A 23,213-nucleotide genomic window follows, 5' to 3' on the forward strand; every position below is an offset into this window, starting at 1 on the left:
TAGACTTTTCTTTCTTCCTGTCAAGGATTAAAGTCATGTAGTTCAATATGACTATTCAGGATTTTTTGCAGTCATACACACAGTATTCTGAGGACTCTTTTATCACTAACAATAAAAATGTGTTATGGAGATGGGTAAGGATGGGTAAATTATAAGCATTTATACCTATCGAAAAAATTACTATAAAGCTTTTTTTAGAAAGTTAAAGACTGGGGACAGGGAGTACAATTTACTACAATATTCCTTCCTCCAGATGTTAAGTGCCTGGGAAAGAGTTATGAATCATCCTCTAAATACTGCTGCCTTTTATCAATAAAACCTTTCGGGAGGACAGAGAGTCCTGTATCCTAGAGCGGTGAAACTACTGAGAGTTTCATTTTGTTCAGGGATTCTCTTAAGAAAAAGATTGAAAGCCTCCTGATGAGCTATTTGCAGTACAAATCACTCTTTAAAGCTACGATCATGGGCTCTATTATTTTAAGACCTCTGAATTTTAAAGTGGAAGATGTGAGAACCTAAAGTTTGAATGAAATAAGAAATTTACTTTATTTCAACTAAATAATCATAGAAATCGTTATTTGTTGAAAAGCAAAAGTGCGCGGGGTTGGGGAAGAGGGCAGAGGAGGCAGAATAATCTGTAAAGGGCGCACAAGCAGTGATAAGGGAAAGTCTGGGAGGGGGGAGGAGGGGATAAGATCTTTTTTGAAACAATTTTAATTCTTTCTTTGCGGGGGTCACAAATGAGAAAAAAGTATTAAAAAATCTCCTCTGCCTCCCACTAGTGACTTGAAAATGATCCACAGATGAAAAGGTGTAAAGCTAATTGCTTTGAAATCTAACAAGATATAATGCACTCCCGGCTACTATTTATTTTTCATATTAGTCTGGGAATGCTGTTATTAAAGTAAGCATTCCTAGAAATCGCGCGCGAGAATGGGTATAGGGGGGGACACAGGAGGGAGGAGGTGGAGAGGAAGCCAGCGCGCATAAATCTGGCCTATTTTTATTCAAGCGTTGAGAAAACGAAATACCAATGAGTCTTTCCTCAATTTTACAGTAAAAGTACCAAAAAGCTTTCCCAAGAAAGCAAACAACGAAAGTCAACTCCTTCTGCTCACAGCTCCCTCCCTCATTTTGGGAGGGTGGAAAAAAAAAAGGTCCCTTCGCGCCTAGAGCTCCGCCCACTTGCTTGAGGTTTTCAAACAGGTCCGCCGCCAGGCAATATAAGGCTTGGTCTCCAGTCTCGTAATCCCTAACTTCTTGCTCTTCGGCTTTCGGGTTTTTGCGTACTGAAAGGATGTCTGGTCGCGGGAAAGGCGGCAAAGGGTTGGGAAAAGGAGGCGCCAAGCGCCACCGGAAGGTCTTACGGGACAACATCCAGGGTATTACGAAGCCCGCCATCCGCCGGCTGGCCCGCCGAGGGGGTGTCAAGCGCATTTCGGGACTCATCTATGAGGAGACCCGGGGAGTGCTTAAAGTATTTCTGGAGAACGTGATCCGCGATGCAGTGACTTACACGGAGCACGCCAAGCGCAAGACAGTCACGGCAATGGACGTGGTGTACGCGTTGAAACGCCAGGGCCGCACGTTGTATGGCTTCGGTGGCTGAGCAGTCCCGGCGGCTTATCTCCACATTTCTAAAGGCCCTTTTAAGGGCCCCCAGGACGTCAAGAAAAGAGCGAACACTTTGCATTTACTGTGTGAATGTGGAATCTAGACGCAGATCGGTGCATTGGATGAAATGCACCAGCCCGGTGCCCTGAAAGTACCTGTCCCGGAGGGTAGCTGCGGGTTGCAGGCGGCGGGCTTTGGGCTTCCGGGGGGTGTGGGCGGTTAGTGCTTGCAGTAGGGGCCCAGCGCCGCTCGCATAGGATGTAGTCTGGGGAGTGCGGTACCGGGTGGAGACCTCGTTCTATGGTACACATACACCCTGGGCTCCTGAGGTGACTTCGGGTTCCATTTGAGGGAAGGAGGCATCTCCACTGCAGAAAAACCACGTTTTAGATGTGGCGGTTGGCTTGTAAGCGGCCCAGGCCTCTGTCCCTGAGCCTATATACAGGATTCTATGCAAATTAGGGCTAGTTGGTGCTGCCTCCGATTGGGTCTGGGGACCACGCGTCAGAGGGGACGGGTCCTCGTCAGTGCGGCACGGTTGCCTGGCCCCTGAGAACGCGGAAGTACAGATAGCGCGGAAAGTGCTAAGTGCGGTTCTAGTGTGGCACGCAGTAGTGCCGCCTTCTGTGAATATTTTTTTTGCTGACGTTTGAGTAGGAGGTGACCCAGTGCCGACGCTGAATAAAGGCGGCCAAGCGCGGGCGAAGTCGAAGGCGGGGCCAAGGCTCGCGGCCTCGGCCAGTGGCCAGCTGCAGTTAGCGGCATGGAGCGGGTGAGCATCCCGGCCCGAATGCCTGGCGGTGGTGCTCTGACCCCTGGCCTTGGAGATCCAGGAGTTAGCCGGCAGTGCGGCCAGGGGTGCGGGGCGGCATCGTGCTGCTGTTCAGGAGGAGATAAGCCCTAGCTGTAGAGTAAAAGCCCTTTTCTGAGCCGTCGGCGGGGCTGTGGGTGGGAGATGGACGGAGGCCCGCGTTCTGATAAATTCGGTGGAAATGGTGGGGGCGAGGTAGCTGTGTAATCGCGGGTCCTGCCCAGTGATTCCGCGGTGTGGCCTGGAAACCCGGAGCAAGGGGCGGCTTGTTTGAGGGCGCTTTCCCCAGGCGACTGTAGGATCAGGACCCTGGGGACCCGTCTTTGTGCTGGCCGGCAGGGGCCGCCAGTGGGGCGAGGCGGGAACGGAGCTCACTTGGAAACATTTCTAGTATTCTCCAAGTGGAATCTGGCATTATACCAATTATTGGGGGTCAGGCGCTTTGGAACACTTTGTGTCCCATTACTGCGTTTGATTCCCCAGCAAACTTATGAAGTATTTATTGCTATTTTACAGATGAGGAAACTGATAATGGGGGAGTAAGAATTGGAGGCAAGAATTGAACCCAACCCTGTTAGATCCTGCACCCTTCGGCCTTACCTTTACATGACACTGCTTCTGCCATGGAGGCCTCTTGGCCTTATTTGCTGATATTTCACTTCTAAGTATTTTCCCCTACTCCATAAAGATTGAAGTGTGTTCGTGATTATGGTATTAATTAAATTTCTAGGGTACTGAGACAGTCCCAGAAGCTCAACTTTCTGTAATGCAAATGAAAAAACTGAGTTACTTAAAAGAAACAGCAAAGTCTGGCACACTTTGGTGCCTCTGTATTTGTTGACCGTGAAAGGGTGAATGTAAGTAGGTGGTAGATAGATAATGTACCTATTAGATCTCCAATTTAACATGAATCAAATATTAGGGTGAAGATTAGGACCCCAGTGGGTCATGGATATAAGTATTTGTATGGCAGTTCAATATATCTATTCCTTAAGTATTTAGCTTACTAGGAATTGCTTTTTTTTTTTTTGCTTGTATTTTTGGTGATGGCCTTATTTCTTCCTAACTGCCTAGTAGAATTCACGTTCTCCCTTGGAACATAGCTATTTTTGCTCATGTCTTATGCTCTTTATAAAATATAACCAAATTATTGGAGCACAGGAAATCTTTATATTTGTCTGTATGAGTCCTATGGTAGTACTAGCGGTCCTAAAGTAATCATGTTTTCCAAACCCAAACTGGGTCACATGATTTGAGAATACAATAAAGTATCTGAAATTGGAACTGAGATTTTTCTGAAGTTGACTAATAAAATGCCTTACTGCAGGGGCCTCTGGGTGGCTCAGTTAAGCCGCCAACTTCCGCTCAGGTCATGATCTCACATTTCATGAGTTTGAGCCCCGCATTGGGCTCTGTGCTGACAGCTCAGAGCCTGGAGCCTGCTTCGGATTCTGTCTCTCTCTCTCTCTCTCTCTCTCTCTCTCTCTCTCTCTCTCTCTCTCCCTCCCTCTCCCTCTCACACACTCTCTCTCCCTCTCAAAAGTAAATAAAAAATTAAAATGCCTACTACAAATGTTTGTTAAAGAACTTAAAACTTCTCTGTAATGCCTCCCTTAAATGTGAATGGGATGCTGTTGAAATTAGCAAAGTGATCTCTTCTGATTTTTGAACATTTAATGCCTCCTTTGTTCCAAGTACTGTTAAGTTTTGAAGATTCAGAGATAAATAAGCACGTGTCTGCTATCAAGAAGCTTCTATTTTCTGAGTAGACATCGGGAGGGTGGTACACGTGTGGTTTACTCTAATAGAGGGGCATGAATGAGGTGCTGTTGGTGCACAGAACAAATTTTGTCAGGTGTAGGGCTGTCTTCAAAGGTCAGATGGTATTAGAAGGGGAATGCCACACCAAGCTTAGGGAACAAATGTCATGAACAAAGGTCACAGTAGTTCCCAGGCCTGGTGTATTGGGGACCTCCTACTGTTGGATATTTCATTGGTCCTGTGTACTAATCTCTGTGTATTTGTTTAACTGTATTGATAATATTAATTAGAATGTACACTTAAATAGCACTTTATACATTTCAGAAAGCTTTCATATAAGGAGGCAACCTGATAAGTACGAAAAACCCTGGACAGGAAATTGGGTCTTAGGTGGTAATTGTGATCTTGTTGCCAAATATCAGTGTGACATTTGATTATTTGGCTTCTCAAGGCTTTGTCTCCTCTTATGCAGGAGTAATACTCAGCCCAGACACACGAGTGTGGAGACAAGCTGACTGTTGTGCCTGGTTTCCCTTCTGATCAGCCAGTGACTATTACCCGTAACCATTTGTTAAATACTTTAAATATCACTCAATTTCTAAGCTCTCTTTTTTGTTCTGGAAACCTTTCATTTTTCATGCATCTAATGTTATCATAGCTATTATTGCTAGTATTCTACATTCAGAAACACTTATTTCCAAGTCTTTTATTTGTAAGCACAAATAAGTAAGCACAAATATGTGTATAAGTAAGAATTTAAAAGTGGGATATAAAACTACATAGAGCACAATATTGATACAGTAAAACACTACAATTAATCTTTCCCTTTACCAACATGTTAACGGTAGTTATTAATGAATACAGGTTTATGATTATTTTAATTTTCATCTTTAGATATTGCTGTATTTTCCGAGTTTTCTACAAGTATAAATACTTTAATAATGAAATCAATATTTTTAAGTATTTTACTTTGAAATGAATTTTCACAAGCATGATATGACCAGAAGATTAATGGGAAGGTTATATAGTGCATATGGAAAGGATACATATACACATGCACATGTGTATGTGTATATTACAAGTGGGAAGAATGTATCATTGACACTACTCTACTATATATGATATTATCTATAGGTTATATATACCTTCCCAAAATAGCTTTGTCTGTATCTCTTACATTTCACATGTAAGGGGTAAGGGTGTAAAGGGATTTCATTTCCTCAATTAGACCTGCCAACTGTTTCTTTGAAAGAAGAGTCCCTTTGAAAAAAAAAAAAATTAAAAAAAAAAAAAAAGAAAGAAGAGTCCCTGATTTATAGTGGGAGACCCAGAAGGGAGATAAGGATTCTATAGGTAATCATTAACATTTAAATTCTTCCAGGGAATTGTCTTGCTTAAATATTTGATGAAATACGATTTTTGCAGTGGTTTCTAAATTCAGTGGTCAGAGAAAGAAAGTAATTTGGTTACATTCCAGGTTGTGGCCCAAAGGTAATAACTGCTGCCATCCCTTCTCTCAGCTTTACCATCTGTGTCCATTCTCTTTTCTCTTGCTTAGGTGGCTGCAGGCAAAACAGTCTAGTGCCTGTGGATATGTCTGTCCAGAATAGGAGATTAATTCTCTTCATTCAGTCTCCCCTAAGGAAGGAGGAGAAAAGAGCTGTCAAATGCCTCTCTGGACTGATAACTCATAGCTGTGATTACCCTTATCTTCCCACGGAAGTAGCAGCTCATGGCGGTGGAACTGATTCTGCCTCCTTTTAGTAAGCCTGGAAAGGCAATGTCTGATTGCAATTCTGTCTTTAGAATTTGAGGTACATGATGCCTCTTTATCCACAGCTTGGACTCTAGGTATGAATTCTGGGACAACAAAAGAAGATTCACCCAACATCTGACATCCTCATAAATACTATAATCCACAGATAATTTCTGTTCATAATATGTGTATCTTTAAATATTTTCCATTGGCTCTTCTTATGTCTATATTGGCGGTATCTCTCCCATCCCAGTTTGTGTTTGGAATTGTTTGATGAACCCCGTATACATATTTATGTCTATGTGGAGGTTCTTGAAGGATCCTGGATAACTGCTCCATTTCCTACCCTCAAATGTAACTGGTTTATTGAATATTCTCAACTCAGGAGACAAATGTGAAAACTTCATCCATTCTCTATCAGATCTCTCCTTTAACCTCATGATATCTTGAAAAGATTCCATTATGTTTTGGTCACTGTCTCAGTTATTAAAAGTCAAATCTACTTAAAGTTTCAATCTCTTATTCAGTATAAAAAACTTTTCCTTCCTCCATGGCTGACTAGCTCTAAGCTCAATAGATGTGGAGTGGGGAGAGGATGGTTTGTACTTTCACTTCCCACTATAAAACCTGGCATCCAGAGGGGCCCCTTGTCATGAGCCTAAAGCAACGGGAAAATTTCAGGAAGCATCATGCCACATGTAGTAGCTTTGGGTAAGTCCCTTAACAAATCTGAGTTTCACTTTCCACATCTATAACATGGCAATAACAGCTCTCAGGATTTTATGACGGTTAAAAGGGATAATATAGGCAATATATGGCAGGTTGCCTGACACTTATTATACATTTACTAAATGTTGGATGTTACCATTATGATGATAAACACCTACTCATTCCCCATCCCTTAACCAATGACTTGTGTCCTTTTAGGCCTGACCTTGTTTGGAAGTTCTGATTAGCTTATGAGGGACTGAAAGTAAAATCTCTTCCTCTCTGACACCTTTTTGATTCCTCTTTAATTTTCCCTAAATCACTGTAGAAATATTTATTTCATTTTGGACCTCTTTATATTTTCAAAGCAAAATCTATTATTTCATCTATTCCTTAAAACACTTCTTTAAGGCTAGTGTGCAAGTGTCACTCTTGTTTTTTGTAGTTTGGCAGACTCATGTCCCTTGAATAATTATTCAAATTGCTGTAGCCAGTTAGTGGTAACATTATGCCTAAAACCCAGGCTGCATGACCTCTGCTTCCCAAAAGATATAAATGCCACATATTTATACTAGTGTCCCATATACTTCTATATTTGTGATTAGATGTTTCCACTCTGTAAATGTTGATGGGACATACTCAAATTAGGTCAGGAATGTAATTGTATACTGGTGTTTGATAAGAATTCTAGGAGTGAGTGATAATGTATAGATAGTATAATGACCTCATAATTGTTAATGTGGTTGAAGATGAGGCATTATAAAAGTTGAAGCCCTTCTGAGTTTTGAACAGCATGAGTTCATTGTTAATAAATTATGCCTAACCTTTACTGTAACAAATTTAAAGACAGTATTAAGAAAAACTAGCAATCTTGCTACCCGGCGGAACTATTTTCATTTTTCATCAGTACCTTTGTGATGATAATTTTAAGTGTCAACTTGATAGGGTCAAGAAATTTGACCAAATGTTATTTTGGATGTTTCTGTGAGGATGATTTTTTTGTGGATGAGATTAGCATTTAAATCAGTAGACTTTGCCCATAATGTGGACAATCACTTGAAGGTCTTAATAGAACAAAGACTGCCTGAATTCTGCCAGCAGACAGGTCTTTGAGCTTGAACTGCAACATCAGACCTTCTTGAGTCTCCAGTCTGCTGGCCAACCCTTAAGATTTTGAACTTGCCAGCCTGCATAATCATGTAAGCCAGTTTCTTAAAATAAATTTCTCTCTCTCTCTCTAATTTATAATATAATATAATATAATATAATATAATATAATATAATATAATATAATATAATATAATATAAATGTATATTATATATTACATTATAATAATTTATAATGTAATATATATTTATAATATATAAATTTCATAATATATATACTTTTTACATATAACCTCTCTCTCTCTCTCTCTTTCTATATATATATGGATAGACAAAACTTGTCTTTGTATATGCGTGTGTGTGTGTGTGTGTGTGTGTGTATACATATATATTCTATGGGTTCTGTTCCTCTGGAGAATCTTGACTAATACAACCTAATATGTTGTCATATTTACACATGTTTTACTATGAGTTAACATACTATTTTGCATTTTTCTTCTTCTCTTAACTTATACCTATATGTAAAGTTACATGGGTAAATAACGATATCTGTAAATTACCTTAATCTATGTACAAATGTTTTTCTCCACTGTCTTTTTCTCTTTACCCTAAATACGTATTATTATATATATGATATATATGATAAATATATATATTATATATAAATATATATTATATATAAATATATATATATATATATTATATATATTTCTCCATCTCCTTTGTCCTCAACCTGACTTCCCTCTAAACCTAACCTTGGATCTTTTCCTGCACTTAAATGCCAAGTGTTCTGAGATACAGTCTATATTGATTGCCTCTACTTCTTCAAATCACTACTTAACCAAATTTAAAAACCTTCACCCTCACACTATACTGAAACTACTCTTAGGTTATCAATCAGCTAATTATAAAAATCCAATTTTGTAACTTTTTTTCTTATTATAAAAGCAGTGCTTATTTAATAGGGAAACAATAGGATATAGAGAAAAAGCAAAGGAAACACATTTATTTTTTAAAGGAAACACATTTTTAAAAACTCTCCTGAGTCCTGCCTTCAGAGGTCATCACTGTCAACGTTTTAGTTTATATTATAGTATTATGTGCAAATATTATATTCACATGTAACTGTATTATATTTGGGGGTACTTTTAAACATAAACAATCAGAAAATCAGAATGATAGCATATATATTAGTTTAATATTTGCTTTTTAAACTTGTCAACATATCAAGAATATTTTCCATTAACTGTTTTTCCACATGACTTTTATTAGATGATGTACAAACACACCATGATTTATTTAACCAATTTCTCACCATTTGACATTTTGTTTGTTTCCTTTGGGAGCTATTATAAATAATGCTGCAAAAAATATTGTTGCACATAAATCCTATGAACATATCTGATTATTTACTTAAATATATTCCTATAGGTAGAATTTCTAGGTGAAGAAAAATGCACGACTTTTGAAATATGTGGCTCCCTGCCATGGAGAAATACTACACCCCTTTGAAACTCTCCCATATCTAAATGGGAGATTTAGAAGTGCCCATTTCTCCACGCTCTTATCAACCCTGAATAGTATCATATTTTTAGAACTACGATTGTTTCGTATGAAAAATGGTATTCTGCTTTTTCATCTGAAAAAGATGCAAAATATGTCTCGGTAAGTATTTGTTGGATTAATAAATGAATTATTATGGAAAGATTGACTACTTGTTCAGATATCAATAGGTCATTTGGATTTTCTTTTTTGTGAATTTTCGGTGTTTGTTGTCTACCCTTTCATTTCCAATATGAATGTTAGTGTTTTTGAAATCGCTTTAAAGAATCGTTTTACATATTAGAAATATGATCACTGGTATACCAATTTTTTCATCTATATTTTTCCGATTTCTCCTTTTCCTTTTTATTTTAATTTTTTAAAAGTTTATTTATTTTGAGAGACAGAGAGTGAGAGCACAAACAGGGGAGGGACAGAGACAGAGACAGAGAATCCCAAGCAGGCTCCAAAATGTCTGTGCAGAGCTCAATCTCATGAATTGTGAGGTCATGACCTGAGCTGAAATCAAGAGTCGGACACAACTGACTGAGCCACCTAAACACCCCTTTATTTTAGTTTTGAAGAAAACCAAAATTTGAACATACTTATAGACTTTAAAAATTACACAGTTTTAACTAAAAAGCCATAAGACCTGAAACATGATATTGAGTTATGTGAATATAATAAAATAAATATTGGTTAGTGTTTTGACCTCAGAATTCAATAAAATATTTGCCCCTCCAAATAGCAAATTATGTGTTTGATTTGAGTAGGTGTGGGGGTCTTAGAACATTTAATCTTGCAAAAGGGATAAAGGGAAAGGTGGAACATTTCAGGGAGTCACATCAAAAATCTTATTTTTCCATGTGGCTATGTAATCGTGACGAAAGGAAGAGTAGGTGTGCCTGAGAAGCAGGGGAATGGAATGCTTTGGTTTGCTTTGCCTGTAGCATTTTGCACAGTTAACAATTGTCTTTTTCTGGAAACATGAGTCTTTTGTCTTTCACAACCATGTTAGTATTCTCTACTTTTGTGCAATCTCTTTTATTATCTTTATTTCCTCGCTCGTCTTTTCAAATGCGAGTGTTTTTCAACATTCCATCCATCTTGTCTTCTTTTATCTGGTTTAAATGGGTAATATTATTCACAAGTGCATTTTCCAAATTAGCACATTATTTTCTTCCTCCAAACTGCCCCTTATGATAAATTATAACTGTGAATAACATTTTCTATTACAAATGTTGATACTGAACAATTCCAAAACATTTAGAGGCTTATTAATGCAATACAAAATAGTTCCTTACTATTATGATAGTCCAATGAGGACGGGTATCCTTGATCAGAAGAAAGCATTCTTTCCTGACTAGATTCAGGTGTGTATGTATGTATGCTTCATTTTTAGTCGAGTGAAGCTGTAGGAAAATCAAAAATGTTCTTTAACACTGATCTGTCTTCTCACCTAAGTAAAACAGAACTTCATGGGACGTGGCTAAATAATGAAGAATAATACTTGTGCATATTGACTCAAGAAATTTCTTCTAGGGGCACCTGAATGGTGCAGTTGGTTGAGAGACCAACTCTTGGTTTCATCTCAGGTCATGATCTCCTGGTTCCTGAGATCAAGCCCCGCCCCAGACTCTGTGCCGATGGCACCGAGCCTGCTCTCTCTCTCTCTCTCTGCCCTTCCCCTGCTCGTGTTCTCTCTCTCTCTCTTTGAGATAAATAAACTTTAAATAAATAAATACTAAAAAAATAAGAAATTTCCTCTAAAACAAAGAGGTGTTTGTTCATGGGCAGATTGTTTATGGGAAATCTTAAAAGAGGACTTGTGGCTTATAAGTGGAGTCAATGGAGGTACTACAGCCATACAATTTTGGGGGGTAATGCCATGAAATCTGCAGAGGTCTAGGATGAAGCTGTTCAATATAGTACGATTAAAGCTTTGTTTTTTATGAGAGGCTTACTGAAAAATCAAAAAGCAAACTTGAAGACATGATGATACAGGTTATATGACCACTCTAGAATTTACCAAATTTATATTCCACTAGGGAATTCATCCCTGCCATTGCCAACATGCCTAAGTACTTAATCCTTTGGAATATTTAAAGACAGAACTGATAGAATATCAAAAAATAAACCTTTAATGTATATCTATCTAAAAATAAATTATTTAGAAAACTGTGGGGAGACTTATGATTATTGTTGGGAAAATAGTTCCTGATAATGAAATAATGCCATTGTTATGATGTTTCATTGCCATATACCACTGCCGGAAACTGCACTGCGGTGTTCAGGTCTGGGAAAATCCCAGGTACTGACTCAGAGGAAGAGAAGAAGGGGTGGGGCTATCATTCTTGCAATACATTATAATTTACACACTGATTGTGCATTTCATGTGTGGCAAGCATGATCTTAGACTCCAGGGAAACAAAGTCACGGGTCTCGGGGTCTGTAACATTATATATTATAAAAATGAGTACTTACTAAACTGTTTTATAAATATGACTCCAGAAATATGAAAGAAGTACATCTATTCAGAAGCACAAAGCATAATAAATTTTGCTGGGAAGAGTGAGGAAAAATATTCTAGAGGATATGTACTCTGTCTCCAATCTAGTCTCCAATGGTGGGACCTGAGCGACTGGACTAGTACAGGAAAAGACTATATCATGACGGTTAAGAAATTTGGGTTTTCAGCTGAAATAATTTGCAAGTTATTTATGAATCATCAGAGAGGGTCCTCTAGTCAAATGTGTATTTTAAAAAGATCCTTTGGGAAGCAATCACAAGTGAATTTGAGAGTGTCAAGATGGGAGGTTACTGCAGTAAATATGATGTCATCACCCAAGAGAAAGGTAAGAACCAGGGAAGGAAGGGTGGAAAATGGATGCAAAAGGGTAAATTAATGCTACATTAACAAGCTAGATTTGACTGGACCTGGTGATAGTCAGGTAAAGGTGGTGAAGAGATGGTAGAGGGATTCTCACACTTGGCAGGGCACCCCTGGTGGTACCATTCACAAGGTGAAGTGGGTGGAGCAAAGGCAGGAGAGCAGATTAGACAAAGGCTGAGGGCCTGGAGGATGAGTTCACTTGATAGCACAACAGTCCCCAGACTCCTGATGCACAGTCATCAACGAGGGGCTGAAAAGGGAAGACGGACTACGACATACGGATGTATTTGAGGACATTCATTTTCTGCTTTGTGATGCTTCTCTCATGAATAATTTTTTTTTTATTTTTTAATATATGAAATTTATTGTCAAATTGGTTTCCATACAGCACCCAGTGCTCATCCCAAAAGATGCCCTCTTCAATACCAATCACCTACCCTCCCCTCCCTCCCACCCCCCATCAACCCTCAGTTTGCTCTCAGTTTTTAAGAGTCTCTTATGCTTTGGCTCTCTCTCATGAAAAATTTTAAACTGAAATGGCCTGATAACTATCCACATTTTAAATATCTAAGGAGACTTATCAAAGAACAGTTGTAACTTTTGTATGTATTCGGGGGTGTTTCAATGTATTTGCCAAACAATTTTACTGCTTCTAGTATATACCACATGAGCCAGGTTTTTGGTCAGTTGTCTGTAAGTTTTTAGTAAAATAAAATACATATTGATTGATTGTATCAAATCTTGGAAAATAATATAAAATATGTCAATAACTTTAAGTGATCATGGTAATAACATACAGTTTTTCACATTTTACTAAAAATAAAAATTACTTTATTCAAAAGTTAAAACATCATCGCTTAAGTTGTATCTTTCATGTATTTTTTTTGTTCCTTAGTACTTTGTTCATTGAATAGAATCTGGCAAATTTCTTTTCTATTTTATTTTCTTCCTCTGTTATTTTTAATATTTCAATGATAGTTTTTACACAGTCTATCATCTTTTTCCAGTTCTTTCAGAGATTTTGATCCAAGTTTTAAGTATTCTCTCTGTGTCTCAAGGCCTTTTGCTACTTAATAAACTCTTTTAATATATATGAGCCACCAACACTTGACCTTTAAATAAATCCTCAAAAGTATCATTTATAGACAAGGCAAAAGTACAAAAGCTAGAGATCATTTCATGGTGTGAAATAATCACATTATATTGCATATCTTAGCTTATGGCTACCTTTATATATCTTGTAATATCTGGAAGAAAAGTCTCCCAAGCCTGAGAAAGCTGTCAGTGGTCCTTTCTTGACTGACTATAACAAGGGCTTGACTGAACACGGCAGGAAGTGGATCTGTGGAGGATAGTGGACTTGCATGTGGCCTCCACTGTGGACTCTATGGCCATCACCAACCAACAGTTTGGTGCTCTGACTAGAAAGAAGGATAAGAAGGATCTATGGTTCTGGTTGGTGCCTCATCTGATGATGGTGGCAAGTGGAATCCCAGACAATGATAGCAGAATCTAATCTTTCAGAAAAAAAAAATATTCTTGGGGCGAAAAATCCATTTTTATCTCTATTATATATGTGATCTCTACTATATATGTTATCTCTATTATAACAGATTTAGATAACTTGAACAGTCTTCAATAATTTAAGAAAAAGTATGTATTTAATCTCATTAGTATTCACATGCCTTGTTATAGTGTTGATATTCTATGCAAATAATGTTACTATTATTACTCCATTAATTTCAGTCTGTTTGCTAGCTATTTTCTAGAAGTCCTCATGCAAGTTACAATTTAGTTGGAAAGACAGAAAAAAAACCACGTTACCAAACATAAATATATACAATTGTGATAAATGTTATGAAGGAGATAAGGGATGTGATAAAGACTATTTCCTGGTGGACTTAGGGAGCTAACTTAGAGTGGTTAGGGACTTCTCATGGATATAGCAGTTAAGCCTAGTGCTAAAGAACAGAAATGAGACGTAAGGGGAAAGAATGTGGCACATCTAAGAAGGAGTGGAAGCTGGTGTGGCTAAGCCGCCACGAAGGAGGGAGAGAGTGGGACAGGATGAGGCTGGAGAGGGTGGCACACCAGCTCCAAAAAGATTGGGGGTTTTCTTGTAAGTGTAATTGAAAATCAATAAAAGATTTTAATCTAGAAAGCACATGTTCCATTTTACCCTTTATAAAGATAGTTGTACCGTATAGAGAACAAAGCATAGCTGAAATGCATCCAAAGTACTACTTAGAGGAAAATTTATAGGCTGAAATATTTATACATAAGTTTCTTCATGAGAAAAAAGAGTGACAATTAATGAGCTAAGTATTCAGCTTAAAATATTAGGAAAAATGGAATTAATCCAAAGAAAGTATAATAAAAGATTTTTTAATTTTAATTTCAATGTAGTTAACATACAGTGCAAAATTAGTTTCAGGTGTACAATATAGTGATTCAACACTTCCATACAACACATGATGCTCATCATAAGTGCCTTTCTTAACCCCTTCACCTCCTCTCCCCATCTCCCTTCTAGTAACCATCAGTTTGTTCTCTATAGTTAACAGTTTATTTTTTGGTTTGTCTCTTGTTTTTTCTTTGTTTCTATTGTTCCTTTTAAAAAAAAAATTTTAACGTTTATTTATTTTTTTAAATATAATTTGTTGTCAAATTGGCTAACATACAGTCTGTAAAGTGTGCTCTTGGTTTTGGGGGTGGACTCCTGTGGTTCATCACTTACATACAACACCCGGTGCTCATCCCAGCAAGTGCTCTCCTCAATGCCCATCACCCATTTTCCCCTCTCCACACCCCCCCCCATCAGCCCTCAGTTTGTTCTCTGTATTTAAGAGTCTCTTATGGTTTGCCTCCCTCCCTCTCTGTTTGTAACTATTTTTTTTTACCCTTACCTTCCCCCATGGTCTTCTGGTAAGTTTCTTAAGATCCACATATGAGTGAAAACATGTGATATCTGTCTTTCTCTGACTGACTTATTTAGTTAGCATAATACCTTCCAGTCCATCCACATTGCTGCAAATGGCATGATTTCATTCTTTCTCATTGCCAAGTAGTATTCCATTGTATATATAAACCACATCTTTATCCATTCATCAGTTGATGGACATTTAGCCTTTTTCCATAATTTGGCTATTGTTGAAAGCGCTGCTATAAACATTGGGGTACATATGCTCCTATGAATCAGCACTCCTGTATCCTTTGGATAAATTCCTAGTAGTGCTATTACTGGGTCGTAGGGTAGTTCTAGTTTTAATTTTTTGAGGAACCTCACACTGTTTTCCAGAACTGCTGCACAAGTTCGAATTCCTACCAACAGTGCTAGAGGGTTCCGTTTCTCCACATCCTCACCAGCATCTGTTTTCCTGAGTTGTTAATTTTAGCCACTCTGGCCTGTGTGAGGTGGTATCTCAGTGTGGTTTTGATTTGTATTTCCCTGATGATGAGTAATGTTGAGCATCTTTTCATGTGTCTGTTGGCCATCTGGATGTCTTCTTTGGAAAAGTTTCTATTCATGTCTTCTGCCCATTTCTTCACTGGATTATTTGTTTTTCAGGTGTTGATTCTTTATAGATTTTGGATACTAACCCTTTATCCAATATGTCACTTGCAAATATCTTTTCCCATTCCATGTTGCTTTTTAGTTTTGTTGATTGTTTCCTTTGCAGTGCAGAAGCTTTTTATCTTGATGAGGTCCCAGTAGTTCACTTTTGCTTTTAATTCCCTTGCCTTGGGAGATGTGTCAAGCAAGAAATTGCTGCGGCTGAGGTCAAAGAGGTTGTTACCTGCTTCCTGCTCTAGGGTTTTGATAGTTTCCTGTCTCACATTTAGGTCTTTCATCTATTTTGAGTTTATTTTTGTGAATGGTGTAAGAAAGTGGTCTAGTTTCATTCTTCTGCATGTTGCTGTCCAGTTCTCCCACCACTATTTGCTAAAGAGACTTTTTTTCCATTGGATACTCTTTCCTGCTTTGTCAAAGATTAGTTGGCCATACATTTATGGGTCCAATGCTGGGTTCTCTATTCTGTTCCATTGGTCTATGTGTCATTTTTGTGCCAATACCATACTGTCTTGATGATTACAGCTTTGTAGTAGAGGCTACAGTCTGGGATTGTGATGCCTCCCACTTTGGTTTTCTTATGTTTATTTTATTTTTGAGAGAGACAGAGCATGAGCAGGGGAGGAGCAGAGAGAGAGGAAGACACAGAATCCAAAGCAGGCTCCAGGCTCTGAGCTGTCAGCACAGAACCTGACACAAGGCTTGAACCCATGAACCATGAGATCATGTCCTAAGCCAACTTAACAGACTGAGCCACACAGGTGCCCCTGTTTGTATTGTTTCTTAAACTCCACATATGAGTGAAATCACATGGTATTTGTCTTTCTCTGACTGACTTTTTTCACATAACATTATACCCTCTAGATTTATTCATATTATTACAAATGGCAAGATTTAATTCCTTTTTATGACTAAGTAATATTCCATTACACACACACACACACACACACACACACACACACACACACACTCACGCACACACACATACACACACACACACACCCCATGTCTTCTTTATTCATTCATCTATTGATGGACACTTGGCTGCTCCATAATTTGGCTATAATGCTGCAATAAACATGGGGTGCACATATCTTTTCAAATTAGTGTTTTTGCATTCTTTGGGTAAATATCCAGTACTGGAATAACTGGATCATATGGTAATATTTTTTTAATAAAGTTTATTTATTTTTGAAAGTGAAGGAGAGAGAGAGGATCCTAAGCAGGCTCTGCACTGTCAACACAGAGCCTGATGTGGGGCTCGAACACACAAACCGCGAGATCGTGGCTTGAGCCGAAATCAGGTGTTGGACACTCATCCATCTGAGCCACCCAGGCGACCCTGTATCATGTGGTAAGTCTACTTTTAGTTTTTTGAGGAACTTCTATACTGTTTTCCAGAGTGGCTGTATCAGTTTGCAGTCCTACCAGTAGCGCACAAGTGTTCCTTTTTCCCCACATCCTTGCCAACACTTCTTTCTTGTCTTCTTGATTTTAGCCATTCTAACACGTGTCTGGTGATATCTCATTGTGGTTTAGACTTGTATTTCCCTGATGATGAGTGACATCGAGCATCTTTTCATGTGTCTGTTGGACACCTATATGTCTTCTTTAGAGAAATGTCTGTTCACATCTTTGGCCCATTTAATTGGATTATTTGTTTTTTTCTGGTGTTGAGCTGATAAGTTCTTTATATATTTTGGATACTAAACTTTTATCAAATATGTCATTTGACTGCCTACTCTTTTCTAAGGATGGTTTACAAAAATCCTATGAAGTAGATGCTATTTTTATTTAGAAAACTAAGCAAACTGAGACTTGGGCAGGTAGCAAAACTGGCCCAAAGTCACATAGTCAGTAAAGGGTAGACTCAAGATTTGAATCATGGCAATGGAGCTGTGGAGCTTGCGTTATTTACCCCTAACAAAGTGTCTCAGTCAGTCCCTCATGGCCCAAAGCTACTTGATTCAGCATCTTCTTATCTCCCTGGCATTCTGGGTCAGTGATTCAATACACTGTTTAATTTTACCATATCTCTGATAATTTTAAGGTTATATACACATCACTGACTGGGCTTCTCAGTTCAGTCCCAGGTCCTGAATTGGTAGCCTATGTTTAATGCTCTGTAGAGATATTGCACATCTCACACATGGGCACCTAGCTGGCTTAGCTGATAAAGCATGTGACTCTTGATCTTGGGGTTGTGAGTTCAAACCCCACTCTGAGTGTGTAGAGCTTACTTGAAAAAAGAAAAGAAAAAAATTTTTGAGCCTCCTGGGTAACTGAGTCAGTTAAGCGTCTGACTCTTGATCTCAGCTCAGTTCTTCATTTCAGGGTCATGAGTTCAAGCCCTGAGTCCGGCTCCCCATTGGAGTGAAGCCTACTAAAACAAACAAACAAACAAGCAAACAAAAATGGCCAATGTGCCCTGGTCCAGTATGGAGGCTGACACTTTCTCTCTTCCCTCTCTGAGCAAGACTTGACACAGGCCACTTTCCCCAGCAGGTGCCATGATTCTTTTCAGGCATTCTTTCGAAAGTGAGAAGGTCCCCTCTTGGTGACCCTTTTCATGGTTCTAGTTTCTCACCAGATGCGAGGCACTAGGGACTTCACACCTCCCCTTTCATGCCACCCCTAGCCTAGTATTTGAGTTTCTGGATCTTGAGTCTGTTTCTAGCAGAAAGGCTCATTTTCCTCTCATTCATTATTCAGCCTAAAATGAGTTTGTTCAACTTAGTGGATTAAATTACCACTTATATAAAGCTGACTCTCAAATTTATCTCTCTAGTTCCTGGAACCGTATTTGCAATTACCAGCTTTTTATGATTGTCATTTGTTCTTTAGCTCTTTTTAAAACTGTTGTTTAATTTTTCTTTTCTTTTTAAAAATTTTTAAAAATATTTATTTATTTTTGAGAGAGAGACTGAGTGTGAGCGGGGCGGGGGCAGAGAGAAAGGGAGACACAGAATCCGAAGCAGGCTCCAGGCTCTGAACTGTCAGCACAGCACCTGATGCGGGGCTCGAACCCTTGAACTGTGAGGTCATGGCCTGAGCTGAAGTTGGATGCTTAACTTACTGAGCCACCCAGGCGCCCCTAATTTTTATTTTCTATACTTTCTTGGAATCTGGAAGATTGCTGGGAATATGCAAACTTATTTCAGCAGAAATTCTCCATTTACTGTTAGTCAGTGTTTCTTTTTGTAAGTTAATTTTAACTTTCTAATCAAAATAAAACATTTATTTAGTTTTAAAATCTAATTGTTCCATAAAATGTATATTGAAAAGCAGAAATCCCCTGCTGTTCCTCTCTTCCCCCAATTTCTGCTTTCCAGAAATCAGCTTTTTCTTCTGGTGACATCTCTGTATTTCTAAATAACATGCTAATACTGCTGTATCTAAACTTTTAAGTTTAGGATGTTACCTATTCACTTCCTACCATGGAGGAGGAGAATTTACATATCCCTCGCTCCTACCTACTCATAAACTTTTCTGACCCCCATCCATCAAGTATAATTATTTAAAATTCTTTGGTTGTTAGTATTCAAGTAGTTACATTATTATACATACATTAACATTATTCCTAACTGAGCCATATACTCTATGATTATATTTCTTGGACAAATTTTTTCTTTCCTTGGAGTTAAAAATTACCTGTCATGGTTGATCCCCACATTTCCCCACAGAAATCAAACTCTGTCTCGGGGCACCTGGGTGGCTCAGTTGGTTAAGCATCTGACTTCCACTCAGGTCATGATCTCACAGTTCTTGTGTTCAAGCCCCGCATTGGGCTCTGCGCTGATAGCTCAGAACCTGGAGCCTGCTTCGGATTCTGTGTCTCCCTCTCTCTCTGCCCCTCCTCCACTCACACTCTGTCTGTCTCTCTCTCTCTCAAAAGTAAATAAACATTAAAAACAAAAAAGAAATCAAAGTGTGTCCCAATGTATTTAAACATATCATAGGATCTAAAGGTGTAATTTTTTTCGAAAACACTTGTTAGAGGAAGTCACCAAGAAGACATGACTGCCCACTGACTTCAGGCAACTGAAGTCTCCCTACTCCTTCCCCTGTCCTTGGAATGTACATTCTACCTACTATCCCTATCCTAGCAGCCATTTCAAGGACACAGCCTTGAGAGAGTAATGTATTGTTGAGACCATGTGGACTGGTTATATGACTGAACACATTAAGGCCTCTGTATAAACTTTCAAGATTCTGGTAGGCACACGTAAAGAGCTACTTGTCTTGCAGCCACCAGGACAAGTCTCATATGTAAGTTCCCTTGCTCGCTTTTTTTATTGGAGTATAATTGTCACATAATATTATATTACGTTCAGGTGTACAACATAATGATTCAATATTTGTATATATTATGAAATGATTACCAGAATAAGTCTAGTTAACACAGTTATAATTTTTTTTTCTTGTGATGAGAACTTTTAAGGTCTACTCTCTTAACAACTTTCAAACATTCACTACAGTATTACTAGCTATGGCCACCATGCTGTACATTATATCCCCACCATTATTTGTTTTATAGGTGGAAGTTTGTATCTTTTGACCTTCCCAATGTTGTTGATTTGTCTGGTCAGCTGTGTTCTCCTTATTGTTTTTCTGTGGAAGTTTGTACCCTTTTTTTTTTTTTTCAAGAGTATGAAGAAGGAAGAGAGATAAGCATATCAACTTAACTCAGTGCATTAACTAGTAGTTTATAGGTTTTTTATAAATGTTTATTCATTTTCAAGAGAGAGTGTGTGAATGGGGGGAGGGGCAGAGGGAGAAAAAGGGGGACAGAGGACGGGCTCTGTGCTGACAACAGTAAACCCGATACATGGCTGGAATTCACAAACCATTAGATCATGACCTGAGCTGAAGTTGGACATTCAACAGACTGAGCCACCAAGGTGCCCCTAATAGTTTATATTTAAATTTTTTTTTTCAACATTTATTTATTTTTGGGACAGAGAGAGACAGAGCATGAACGGGGGAGGGGCAGAGAGAGAGGGAGACACAGAATCGGAAACAGGCTCCAAGCTCTGAGCCATCAGCCCAGAGCCCGACGCGGGGCTCGAACTCACGGACCGCGAGATCGTGACCTGGCTGAAGTCGGACGCTTAACCGACTGCGCCACCCAGGCGCCCCTATATTTAATTTTCAACCTACTTTAGTAAGATTTCTATTTAATACTTCATTGAATTTTTCCATTCTATGGTCATCAATGACCTCTTTGCTTTTCATTTCTTTTTTTCTTCTTATATCTATAATTTTCTCTTAAGGTTTCCTATCCTCTTTATTTAGCTTCCCTAGGCAGAGTTAGATTTTGTTTCTTATCCTTCCCCCTTCCATTGTGCTGTATATAAATCCCCTAGTATGGCCTTGATTATGTACTGATGTAGTACCAATATTTAGGTAGATGGCTCTGTCCTGTTTCTCTGGGCAGAGAATTTAGCTATACCTAGAGTCTAACATAATGCCTGTCACTGATTAATGTTCCTTAATCATTGATGAGTGAGAAAACGTCTCAGGAAATACAATGTGGAGTACAATGCAAAGACCTGAATGCCTGCAGACTGGTAAAGCTTTGTTCAAAATCAGAATTGAGAAGTTTCAGAGATCATATATACCAATTTATGTTACAAATGAGGGAACTAAAGCCCAGAAGTTAAGCAATTTCTTCAAGGTCATATATAAATCACAGGGACTTCAATTCAGGTTTTCCAAATGTCCATACTATATTTCTTTATTTTAAGAAATGACATTATGATAACTGGAATTCAGCAAATTAGCAGCCATATTATAAATGATACATTTTGCTTTGATTATTTAATCTAAATACATTTTTGAAAAGTGATACAGGTAGCTGTGTACAAATGAAGCTGACGTTAGAGGACGTTAGCAAACCAATTCAAAAGCTGCTGTTTGTAACCACATGAGGTGATAAAGGTTTGAACTAAGATGGCATTTGGAGAAAAAATATTGATGGAACACATCAAAAAGCAAAAGACAGAGATGTGTTAAAGAATCAGAGGAATAGACTTCTGGGGAAGATGGCAGAGTAGGAGTGAATCAGCCAGAGAAAGACACATACCATATGATTTCACTCAAATGTGGAATTTGGGCAACAAATGAACAAAGAAAAACAGAGACAAACCAAAACACAGACTCTTTTTTTTTTTTTTTTTTTTTTTTTTTTTTTAGTTTATTTGTTTATTTTGAAAGAACGAGAGGGTGAGAGTGAGCATGAGCAGGGAGGGGAGAGAGAGGGAAAGAGAGAGCTCCCAAGCAGACTCTATGCTGTCAGTGCAGAGCCTGACCCAGGGCTCGATCCCACCCACTGAGAAATCATGACCTGAGCTGAAACAAAGAGTCAAAACGCTTAACCGACTGAGCCACCCAGGTGCCCCATTAAACTAGTTTTGAGCTACATATTTTATGGAATCTACATACAGAGCAAGTAAATGGAAAAGTTAGCATCCTGGCTGAGGTGGGCTGTAAATGTAAAATACACAAGAGATTTCAAGCACTAGGTGTTTGTGTTTGATGTGAATGTGAAACATCTTGGTAATTTTTGTACTGGCTAAGTGTTGAAATGATAAAACAGTGACACGCTGGGTTAAATAAGATACGTTCTTAAAATTACTGTCACCTGTTTCTTTTCCACTTCTTAACATGGCTAGGAGAAAGTTTGAAATCACATACGTGGTTCCCACGATAGCATTAATAGTTCTCCGGAGCAGCTCCGCTCTCCATTAGTTTATGGCTGGCTCCACACAACACATAAACTGTTTTGAAGACAATCAGTTAACTGAATCTAGCAACTGGTTACTTTGAAAGCCACTTTTTCTTCCTTTACAAAAAAGAGCTAATGGAATTGAGAAATAAAACTCATGTGGATTCAAATGGAGGTTCCTCAACCTACTAGCTTTATGTCCTTTGTCAAGTTTATTAACATCTTGTGAATAATACGTCTATTTTGTAGGGTTGTTGTGAGGGTCAAAGTAGACCAGATAATGTGCTCAACACATTTATTTAATTTAATTTAGCTACCCCTAAATTTAATCCAATGATTAAAATTGGAAATCATTAGAGGAGGCGATGTATTCTTAGAAAGTTCAACATGGACGCTGGACATCCCAGGTGGAGAAAAGAGGGAGGAATGAGGATGGGATAAGTCTCAAATTTCTGCCCTGCAGGAAACAAGGAGGAAGATTAAATCTGTGGTGAAAATTATGAGTTCAGTTTTAAACATTGAGGATTGGGTGACTGGAAATTTAAGAGGAGACAGACGATGGTTAGGTAAGAAATTTAGTTTTGTTGCTACGATGGGTCTGAATCCTCAATAGAGACAGAATCCATGGTGCGGGGTGGTGGGTGGAGCCATGAAAAGGTATGAAATTGCCCAGGGAAATTGTTGAGTGGGAACACAATGAAAAGACAAGCTAGCTGTGCAAGG

At 38.5% G+C, this 23,213-nt stretch overlaps 2 protein-coding genes across 11 annotated transcripts in view; both read left to right on the forward strand.

Annotated features, from left to right (window-relative positions):
- Window positions 1–1,242: 1,242 nt before the first annotated feature.
- On the forward strand, window positions 1,243–1,627 carry H4C16 (H4 histone 16). The gene has a single exon (XM_025930188.2). It carries the CDS (start codon window positions 1,298–1,300, stop codon window positions 1,607–1,609), a length of 312 nt encoding a protein of 103 aa, XP_025785973.1. The 5' UTR covers window positions 1,243–1,297; the 3' UTR covers window positions 1,610–1,627.
- Window positions 1,628–2,143: 516 nt separating this feature from the next.
- GUCY2C (guanylate cyclase 2C) overlaps window positions 2,144–23,213 on the forward strand; it is a 140,844-nt gene continuing 119,774 nt past the window's right edge. For 6 of the 10 annotated variants that reach the window (XM_086714026.1, XM_086714022.1, XM_086714032.1 and 3 more), the window contains exons 1-2: window positions 2,176–2,386; window positions 16,962–17,117. The gene's annotated coding sequence lies outside the window, so the exon portion shown is untranslated. Of the gene's footprint in view, window positions 2,387–16,961; window positions 17,118–23,213 lie in introns of all 10 variants that reach the window. The other 4 variants (XM_086714025.1, XM_086714024.1, XM_086714023.1 and 1 more) reach the window with 4 other exon arrangements.

This window comes from Puma concolor, chromosome B4 (assembly GCF_028749965.1).
Source record: "Puma concolor isolate L17-30 chromosome B4, mPumCon1.1.hap2, whole genome shotgun sequence".
Lineage (NCBI taxonomy): Eukaryota > Metazoa > Chordata > Mammalia > Carnivora > Felidae > Puma > Puma concolor.

What these genes read in the sequence shown, in the direction of transcription:
- H4C16 (XM_025930188.2), top strand. Translation starts at nt 1,298, where the DNA reads ATGTCTGGTCGCGGGAAAGGCGGCAAAGGGTTGGGAAAAGGAGGCGCC.